Consider the following 11,092-nt stretch of genomic DNA (forward strand, 5'->3'; position numbering starts at 1 on the left):
TATCAACTTCAGGAATTTTCCAAACCTAAATGTTAATGTCAGGGAGACTTGACCTGTAGAATTCAATGACAAAAATCATCAATGATGAGCATCTTCATAACTATTCATTCAATTCACCGAATGTCTGTGTGCTATTTTTATTAATGTGACAAATTTTAGTGAGACTATACATGCTTGTCCATATATATTTATGGTTTTAGTTAGTTGTTCAGGTGAGTGTAGTTTATAAAACATATTAGGGAGAAAATTAAAACAAAACTGCAAAATATCCTCACTACAAACTACACTCCTCACTTCCCCATTTCTTCAGAGCTACATTCTGCATTAGTTAATTCTCAAAATGTTGCTATCTAACTTCTAATCTTATTTACTTAAAATGTGCATTGTATATCTTTCTGTGATTTAACTCATTATGAACAATTAAACAAATATAAATGTTTTGATATACATCAAGCAATATTCTAACTGTACCACATATATATTACCTTACAATAACCTGCAAAGTATGGATGCCTATTATCTCCAGGTTATTTATTTTTTAAATGTATATGTGTGTGTATGTATGTATGTATGTATGTACATGCTATACTGTATGTACATTGAAGTGAGAGGACAATTTGTGGTACTTGATTATCTACTTCTACCATGTGAGCCTCAAGTATTAAACTCAGCATTTCAGGCTTAGAAACAAAAACCTTTAACCTACTGAGCCATAATGTTTATTTTTTTTTAACTGAGTATAGTTTTTTTATGCAATATATTCTGATTACAGTTTCCCAACCTCAACTCCTCCCAGATCATTCCAACTTTCTCACACGCTTAAATCCCCCCCTTTTCTTTCTCTCTCTATTGTTAGAATATAAGCAACTAAGACAATTAATAATAATAGTAAATAGTAATAATAATAATACAATAAGAAAATAAAAACAAACAGACTAGAACAAAACAAACAAGAAAACAATCAGAAAAAAGAGATAAAGAAAGAGTATAAGAAACCTATACACACATCTTATTGTCCCTAAATTCACTTGAAAGTGTGAAATCTGAGACACCAATAGGCAAAGTATGTGCCCACTCTTTCCTGGATCAGTGGCAAGCCATTCTTCAGAGTCTTAGTATGCTTTAGTTACTGTACTCTCTTTATTGGACCATACTTGACTGAATGCTTAATTTTTACAAATTAAGTATTATGTATTGGTCACCCAAACACAGGAAGAGTTAGTCACATTTTTTTGTCTAAACCAAAATAATTGAGAAATAAAGGAAGCCACAGTTAGAAGCAATATTTGTATAACTAATGTAATAGAATAGTTATGGACAACACTTAAATGCATACTTTTATACAATTATTTGTTCATTTCATGTTTAATATCAGGGCAGAGAGATATAAAAATGTCAAATATAGCTAATTTTTTTTCTGTTTTATTCCTTAGACTGTTTAGTAATTTGATTACTTTATGTTTGAGCAATGTTTCATTCCATGAAAAGTTAGGACCAGAAGCTAGAGACTTTTTTTTTAAACCATCAGTTAGACTAAGGTAAAATTTCCCCAAACATATTGCTAGAGAATATTTTCTATAAATTATGTTTTCTAACATATAAATTATGTTTTAGAGCTCAAAGTATTTTTTACATGATTATAAATAAAGTATTTTGAGATTAAGCTGTTTTACTATTCTTTTGAAACATTTCCATCAGAGAGCTATTTTAAAAATGTAGTGACATATTCATAGTAACTAGCATGTTTATGGACTTTAGTAAAATATTTCAGCCAAGTATGTAATATGCGGCATGTCTATCATGTCAAGAATCATTTCTTTCTCTTAGGAACCTTTAAAAGTTTATATGAGTTTTCATGGACTCTAAATGCATTGCAGTCTGTAGAATGTAGGAGGTTATTTCCTCTATGTATCTGTACTGCTGAATCTATTAACTTAAAGTCTTGATTCATGTACGTGTAGACCTTTGAACAATGTCTTTCTAGATACCTTTTTTTTGGCTTGAGTGAACACTGCATTCAGATACTCCTGGCTCCACGTATACTGAGCGTCACCATTTGGATGGGTCTCCGGCCAAATAAAATAAATATAAAAAACAAAATGGGAGATAAAATATGATAGAGCTTACATCAAATTGGTGAGTCCATTGTCATCAGAAGGTGACTGAAGCTCACACTCTGAGAACCTCTCACTGGGATATATATATATATATATATATATTACATATAGATTATATATATATAATGTTTATATATTATAGCCATTCATTGTCTAGCCCATGCTGACCTCAAGCTTGTTATCCTCTGTCACTGCATCCTAAGTGATGGGAATTAAGTCCCTACATGAGGACGCATCTTCCTCTTTTCACAGTCTCAACTTGCCACCCTGCTCTTTTGTTGTTCAGTTTTGTCTAGATCTAGAGACGGCCTTTAAGATTTAATCATATATTTATGGCTTTTCCTGAATTCAGACTTGAACAAATGTTTAAAATTTAAGAATCCCATAATATTCATCTAAGTGATGTTTTCTAGAGACTTAGAATGAATAATAAAATCTCAGTAAAATAACATTTTACTTTTGTGCATATGTTTAATTTTTAAAATCTTTTAAAATATAGATCTATGTCTGTGAGAAATTTTTGCCTCTTTCTAAATCAGGCATGGTAATAATTTCTAGGGTTATCCTTCCAGTAAAAATTTCACATATGATTCTAGGTTGGTTCCATATTTGTAATAGCCAGAACCTGGAAACAACCTAGATGCCCTTCAATGGAAGAATGGATGAAGAAAGTATGGAATATCTACACATTAGAGTACTACTCAGCGGTAAAAAACAATGACTTCTCGAATTTTGCATGCAAATGGATGGAAATAGAAAACACTATCCTGAGTGAGGTATCCCAGACCCAAAAAGATGAACATGGGATGTACTCACTCATAATTGGTTTCTAGCCATAAATGAGGGTCACGGAGTCTACAATAGGTGAATCTAAAGAAGCTAAGTAAGAAGGGGAACCCAAGGAAAAACATATAGTTATCCTCTTGGCTAAGGGAAGTAGACAAAATTGCCGGGGAGAAAATTGGGATCTTGGGGTGGGGAGGGTTGGGAGTAAGGGGAGATGGGGAGAGAAAAGTTAGAAGGGAAGGAGGTCGGGCCTTGGGAAAGCAGGAGGATTGGGATAAAGGAAGGTTGGACAGGGGAGCACGGAACCACAATTCTTAGTTAAGGGAACCACTTTAGGGTTGGCAAGAGACCTGACCCTAGAGGGTTTCCCAGGTGCCCAAGCTGAGGTCCCCAGTTAGTTCCTTGGGCAGTTGAGAATAGGGAACCTGAAATGACCCTATCCTTGAGCAATACTGACGAATATCTTGCATATCATCATAGAACCTTCATCTGGTGATGGATGGAGATAGAGACAGAGACCCACACTGGAGCACTGGACTGAGTTCCCAAAGTCCCAATGAGGAGCAGAAGGAGGGAGAACATGAGCAAAGAAGTCGGGACCACGAGGGATGCACCCACCCACTGAGACAGTGGAGCTCATCTATTTGAGAGCTCACCAAGACCAGCTGGACTGTGACTGAAAAAGCATGGGATAAAACTGGACTCTCTGAACATGGCGAACAATGAGGGCTGATGAGACGCAAAGGACAATGGCACGGGGGTTTGATCCTACGTAATGTGATGGCTTTGTGGGGGCCCAGCCAGTTTGGAGGTTCACCTTCCTAGATATGGACGGAAGTGGGAGGTCCTAGGTCTTACCACAGGGCAGAAAACCCTGACTGCTCTTTGGACTGGAGAGGGAGGGGGAAAGGAGTGGGGGGAGGGGGAGAAGGGTGGGAGGAGGGGGCGTAGGGTGGGAGGAGGGGGAGGGAAATGGGAGGCTGGGAGGAGGTGGAAACTTGTTTTTTTTATTTTCTCCTTTTCTCAATAAAAAAATATTTAATAAAAAAATACTAATGCAAGTATTCAAAATTGATTGTCTAAGTCTAAAACTTTTATTAAAGGGAAAATATCTATATTTCTCACTCATCTTTTTCTGAAACTGTGTATACAAGACATACAGTAATACACATAAACATAAGTGGAGTAAAAGTCATGTTCATTCTTACCCTTCGGCTTGAGGTCATTGCCTGACATCGGTTGACAGTTTATCTGTAGGTGCGAACACCAAGGCCCAGGCTGAACAGTGAGACCGCATCAGAGATGTAAACACTAGGTTTTCTCAGGGCTAAACTCATCCTAAAATGGTCCTGCAGTATACAATGAGCTCCTGGCACATATTTTCCTCCATGAGAGAGCATTTGTCACTTAAAACACAGATGTGTTCTTGCTTCCTTGTTAGCCACAATACAGTAACGCACAGCATAAATTGCTGGTTTTGCGATGGGCAATTGATTAATTAAGGATAGTTGAGTTTCTGGATACATTTAGCACTAAAGACTGTTACTATTATCTTATATATTCCAACCATAATAGAAGACAGTGGAGGCAAGAAACAAAAGACTCCTTGGAGCCTCATATTTAAAAGTCACTTAGGAATCAAGATAATTTTTTTTTGGGCAATCACACCCTCACAGGCAATAACTGGGAAAAGCCCAGGGGATGAGAAAATATAACTACGTTACACACACTGTTGGTGTTGGACAGCAGGAGTCAAACAATACTACTTAAAGTTTTTCTGTGTTGTCCATGGTAATAAAACTGGCATAAGAGGACTTTATCCTTACAAAGTAACTCATGGACATTATGAAAATTATTTAATAAAAGGAAAATAAAAATTCAAAATAAAACAGGGGTAAACTCAACAATCAGGGGAGGAAACCTGAAAAATTTGTTGGGTATCATTTTGTGTTGAAATTTATATTTTATTATCACAATTGCAATGTCTACTGTGAATTTAGACATTTGTTAGTATTTCTTATTTGCAATAAAACGTTGTCTCAAGGTTTTGTGTGACCATTTTGGCACATGCGATGGTATACCACACCATTCATACAGGCATTCTTAGTTTCAGGTAGAAACATTTCATATTGTTGTGGTAGTTTTTATCAGATATGTTAAAAAAATCTGTGAGGCCTCCATGTGGGGAAAAACTTGAGTGGGTCTGATTACCTTGGGGAGAATCTTAATGTGTTGCCTCGAGAAAAAACAGGATTTTCCTTTCTACTAGAAAGACTTATTTGAAAATGCATAGAGATAGAGGATGGTAGAGTTAAGAACACATGGTTCCTCTTCCTTATTATAAATGACATCACGGTTAGGTCTTGGGAAGGTCTGTCAATAACAAGTAGAGATCTCTGATACTTAGGAGTGAACAAACCTCCTTCACAACAACCATCATTGGACTGCTGAGAGGCTGAGGGTGAACCAAGCAGGAACAGGGGTGCTTAGATATCTGGGCACAATCCCAGATAAATATGTACATGGTATATTCTAATGGATGAAGTTCTGCCTTCTTTTGTGTAACCCATCTATGTACCATCACTTTCTCCCATTCTCTAAGACACATTATCATCTCATTAGTTTTGAAAAAACCCTTTGACAAAAACCCAATGTCCTTTTATAATAAAAGTTCTATAGAGCCTAGGGATGCAAGACACATATCTCAATATAAAAGGGAATTTACAGTAAGCACATAGCAAACATCAACTCAAACAGAGAGAAACTTACATCAGTTCCACTAAATGAGGAACAAGAAAAGGATGTCTTTTTTTTCATACCTATTCAAGACAATATTTGAAGTCTTAGCTAAAACAATACGATAACTGAAGGATATCAAGGGGATACAAATAGGAAAAGAAGAATTTAAAGTATCTTTATTCAGAGATTGCCATATTTTAATAATAAAAATTACCTAAAAATTCTATCGGGGAACTTCTAGAGCTGATAAACACTTTCAACAATGTAGCAGAATACAAAATTAACACACAAAATCCGTAGCTTTTCTATATACAAATGGCAAATATACTGAGAAAGAAGTCAGGAAAATATTGCCTTTCACAATAGCCTCCAAAATATCTTGGCATAACTATGACTAAGCAAGTGAAAGAATTGTATAATATTGTTTTGTTTGTCATATATATGGTCAGCAAAAATAGACAAATGGGAAAATAACATACTGAAAAGATTCTGGGTAGCAAAGGAAACAATAGAGACAAAGTCAACTCATGGGATAGAAGAAAATACTCATAAACATGGTAGGTGGACATTAATTTGCAAAATATTCAAGAAACCCTATCAATTTACAAGGATAAAATATCCCAGTTGATAAAGCAGACAGGGGACCTGAATACACTGAGTCATCTTGCTTGGGGACAATTTCTCAGTCTCTTGTCATTGGGAAAAGGTGAAGCTAAAGCATGGGGTGAGGCTACAATGCTCATGCCAAAATCTTAGTTTTGAGGAAACTGATGCTGACGTTCCAAGTTCCAAGCCAGTCTGAAGACACAGCTTGACTTTGACTCAGTGACAGTCATGATGACAACAAAAAATACATGGTTACCAGGAAGGTAAAACCATACTGTCGTTACAGAGAAGAACACGACTGTTCCGGAAACACAGAGAAGTCGACCAATGGAATCGTATAGAAGACCCGAATTTTAACCCACAAACCTATGAACACCTCATTTTTGATAAAGGAGCTAAAAGTATACAATGGAAGAAAGAAAGCATCTTCAACAAATGGTGCTGGCATAACTGGATGTCAACCTGTAGAAGAATGAAAATAGACCCATATCTATCACCATGCACAAAACTCAAGTCCACATGGATTAAAGACCTCACTATCAGTCAGAACACATTGAACCTAATAGAAGAGAAAGTGGGAAGTACCCTACAACAGATGGGCACAGGAGATCGCTTCCTATGTGTAACCCCAACAGCACAGACATTAAGGGCAACATTAAATAAATGGGACCTACTAAAACTGAGAAGCTTCTGTAAAGCAAAGGACACTGTCACCAAGACAAAAAGGCAACCTACTGACTGGGAGATCTTCACCAACCCCGCAACAGACAAAGGTCTGATCTCCAAAATATATAGAGAACTCAGGAAACTAGACTTTAAAATGCTAATTAACCCAATTAAAATATGGGGCACTGAACTGAACAGAGAATTCTCAGCAGAGGAAGTTCAAATGGCCAAAAGACACTTAAGGTCATGCTCAACCTCCTTAGCAATCAGGGAAATGCAAATCAAAACAACTTTGAGATATCATCTTACACCTGTCAGAATGGCTAAAATAAAAAACTCCAATGATAGGCTTTGCTGGAGAGGTTGTGGAGGAAGGGGTACCCTCATCCATTGCTGGTGGGAATGCAATCTTGTGCAACCACTTTGGAAATCAGTGGTTTCAGTTTCTCAGGAAATTCGGGATCAACCTACCCCTGGACCCAGCAATACCACTCCTGGCAATATACCCATGAGATGCCCTATCATATGACAAGAGCATTTGTTCAACCATGTTCATAGCAGTATTATTTGTAATAGCCAGAACCTGGAAACAACCTAGATGCCCCTCAATGGAAGAATGGATGAAGAAAGTGTGGAATATCTACACATTAGAGTACTATGCTGCGGTAAAAAACAATGACTTCTCGAATTTTGCATGCAAATGGATGGAAATAGAAAACACTATTCTGAGTGAGGTAACCCAGACCCAAAAAGATGAACATGGGATGTACTCACTCATAATTGGTTTCTAGCCATAAATGAGGGTCACGGAGTCTACAATTGGTGATCCTAAAGAAGCTAAGTAAGAAGGTGAACCAAAGGAAAAACATATAGTTATCCTCTTGGCGATGGGAAAGAGACAAAATTGCCAGGGAGAAAATTGGGATCTTGGGGGTGGGGTGGGATGGGAGTAAGGGGAGATGGGGAGAGAAAAGTGAGAAGGGGAGGATGGGGGGAACTTGGGGAAAAAGGAAGATTGGGATAAAGGAAGGGTGGATAGGGGAGCACAGAAGCACAATTCTTAGTTAAGGGAGCCACCTTAGGGTTGGCAAGAGACTTGAACCTAGAGTGGCTCCCAGGAGCCCAAGCCGTGGTCCCCAGTTAGTTCCTTGGGCAGCTGAGGATAGGGAACCGGAAATGACCCTAGCCTATAGCAATACTGACGAATATCTTGCATATCATTATAGAACCTTCATCTGGTGATGGATGGAGATAGAGACAGAGACCCACATTGGAGTACTGGACTGAGCTCCCAAAGTCCCAATGAGGAGCAGAAGGAGGGAGAACATGAGCAAAGAAGTTGGGACCACGAGGGGTTCACCCACCCATTGAGACACTGGGGCTGATCTACTGGGAGCTCACCAAGGCCAGCTGGACTGTGACTGAAAAAGCATGGGATAAAACTGGACTCTCTGAACATGGCGAACAATGAGGGCTGATGAGAAGCCAAGGACAATGGCACGGGGTTTTGATCCTACTTAATGTGCTGGCTTTGTGGGAGCCTAGCCAGTTTGGAGGTTCACCTTCCTAGATATGGACAGAGGAGGGAGGACCTAGGACTTACCACAGGGCAGGGAACCCTGACTGCTCTTTGGACTGGAAAGGGAGGGGGAGAGGAGTGGGAGGAGGGAGAGACGGATGGGAGGAGGGGGAGAAGGGTGGGAGGAGGGGGAGAAGGGTGGGAGGAGGGAGAGGGAAATGGGAGGCTGGAAGGAGGTGGAAACTTGTTTTTTTCTTTCTTTTCTCAGTAATAAAAAAATGAAAAAAAAATAAAACTAAAAAATAAAACTAAAAAATTAAAAAAAAAATAAAAAAAAAAACAGAACGACCATATGATCCAGAATTCCTACCTTGGATATATTTGTAAATGAACAGACACAATGATCTTCAATAAGCATTTTTATACTCACATATTTTTATCTTTATTTACACTAGGAAGACATATAAAAACTCTGAATGTCTATCCGAAGATTTCTAATTAAATAAGTCATCGTATAATATCAAAAAATAAGAAATAATTTAAAAAGAAAATGGATGAAATACATATCATGTAGTAGAATATGATTCAACTTTATGTTATCACATAAACACATGCAACACATAAACAAACTTGGAAGACACTTCTAAGCCAAACAATCAGATCACAGAATGACAAATAATACAGGAGTCATTGATTCATAATAGATAAGGACTGAGGAGACAGGAGGGAATACAGAGGATTCTTGTGGTGAAGTTATTCCTCTAGGGGATGTCTGTGAAGTGGAAGTCTGTCGGAAAGATCACCTGGAAAAAGGTTTCCCAAACATCAGACATCCTAAGTCCTAAGCTGTCTTCTCTTCACAGTGATGTCTTTGGAGGGAAATTGTGTGACTATTTCACTGATATATTCTTCCTCTTGAAGGGAACCCCAAAATAAATGTATCACTAAATTTTACACAAACAGTAGAAAGATGTAACCAAAAGGAGATGAATTTCTCCAGGGTCTAGGGGCCCATTGGAGGTCAAGTTTAAAGACATCCACCTTCATGACTTACATGATTCTCTGGAACATTGCCCATGGTACAGGAAAATCTAGAGAATATTCATTTCCCAAGTCAGGGATCTCTTCCATTCTGTTGTTTCTTAGTACCCACCCCCCACTCTGAGAGAATATCTGGGGTATGGAAACAGAACTAAGATGCATATTTGTTTCTCAGTTTCAGCACTTTCTGCAGGAGGACTTACTTGTTTGAGGTTTCTTTAAGCATTCTGCTAGGCTGAAGTTTAAGTTGGATGCCTGAATGCTGGGAGGAGGAGCAGTGAAGGAGAGGAGCACCTCAGTTCCCTCCGGGTTAGGGAACCCACCTCCTCAGCATGTGTTTTACGGCTCCTGTCACCTCTTTGTTACGGAGGGTGTAGATGATAGGGTTGAGCATGGGTGTAACAACCGTGTAGAAGAGACTAAGGATTCGGTCTGTGGTGACAGAAGAGCCCGCTTGGGGCCTGATGTATGTGATACTGGCTGTCCCAAAGAAGAGGGAGACCACAAGCAAGTGGGAGGAGCAGGTAGAGAAGACCTTGTGGCGGCTCTGGGTGGAAGCCATTGCCAGGATGGCTCTCAGGATGCGGGCGTAAGAAGTGACGATCAGAGAGAAGGGAATCATGATGAAGACCACAGTGGCTGTCATCACAGAGATTTCGCTCCTGTGCTTCCCAGCACTCGCCAGCCTCAGTACCGGGAGGATATCACACAGAAAGTGTGGGATGATGGGGCGTCTGGGGAAAGGCAGAGTGAAGATGAGGGAGGAGTGAGTAGTAGCTGTGATGATGCCCATGATCCATGAGGTCCCCACCATGGCTGCACAGGCCCGCGGGTTCATTAGGGTGGAGTAGTGTAGAGGCTGACAGATGGCCGCATAACGGTCATAGGCCATGGCTGTGAGCAGGCAGCACTCTGAGATGCCCAGGACAATGAAGAAATACATCTGGGCCGCACAGCCCCAGAAGGAAATGGTCTGGGGGTGAGAAGTGGTCAGATCAGCCAGGGTTCTGGGCACAATGTCGGTGGTGTAGAGAAACTCCACTACCGAGAGATGGCGTAGAAAGAAGTACATGGGCGAGTGCAGCCCAGGGCTAGCTTGTGTAAGAAAGATGATCACCGAGTTACCCAGCAAAGTTATCAGGTAGACCACAAGCACCAACCAGAACAGTGGCTGTTGAAGGGCTCTGAGGTCAGAGAACCCCAGTAGGAGGAACTCAGATGTCATAGTTTGGTTTTCCTCAGCCATCACTCTAGGGCACAACTTTACACAGCTAAGAAAGAGAAATATGTTTGAAATAACCAACATTTCTGCAATACAGTAAAACACTTTCCACACAGTTCCTTTGCAAATCAAGACAGCTGGTGTCTTTTGTTTTTAGATGTGCCATGGATCTCAGAGATTAAACTCAACTGAACTAGTAATGAGGAAATAGCAAGGCTGTGATTTGGTCCAGGCTTTTGTCTCCAAAGCCTGCATATCTACCATGGTCACTTTCTCTGTTTCACCTTCCAGATGGAGAGACCCAGCTTTGGGCTTTAAGTGAAGCAGTTATACCCTTTGTACTCAACACACTGAAACGGAAACTCAATTGGCCACAGTAGGGACTGTCCCAAGGTA

The 11,092-nt window shown here is 39.5% G+C and overlaps 1 protein-coding gene across 1 annotated transcript; it reads right to left on the reverse strand.

Annotated features, from left to right (window-relative positions):
* Positions 1–9,784: 9,784 nt before the first annotated feature.
* LOC121455524 (olfactory receptor 10P1-like) lies at positions 9,785–10,720 on the reverse strand. Its single transcript, XM_041663159.1, has one exon. The coding sequence runs from the start codon at positions 10,718–10,720 to the stop codon at positions 9,785–9,787; it is 936 nt and encodes a 311-aa protein (XP_041519093.1).
* Positions 10,721–11,092: the final 372 nt, after the last annotated feature.

This window comes from Microtus oregoni, unplaced genomic scaffold (genome assembly GCF_018167655.1).
Source record: "Microtus oregoni isolate MIOR12 unplaced genomic scaffold, Mior012 000001F_ref0000356, whole genome shotgun sequence".
NCBI lineage: Eukaryota > Metazoa > Chordata > Mammalia > Rodentia > Cricetidae > Microtus > Microtus oregoni.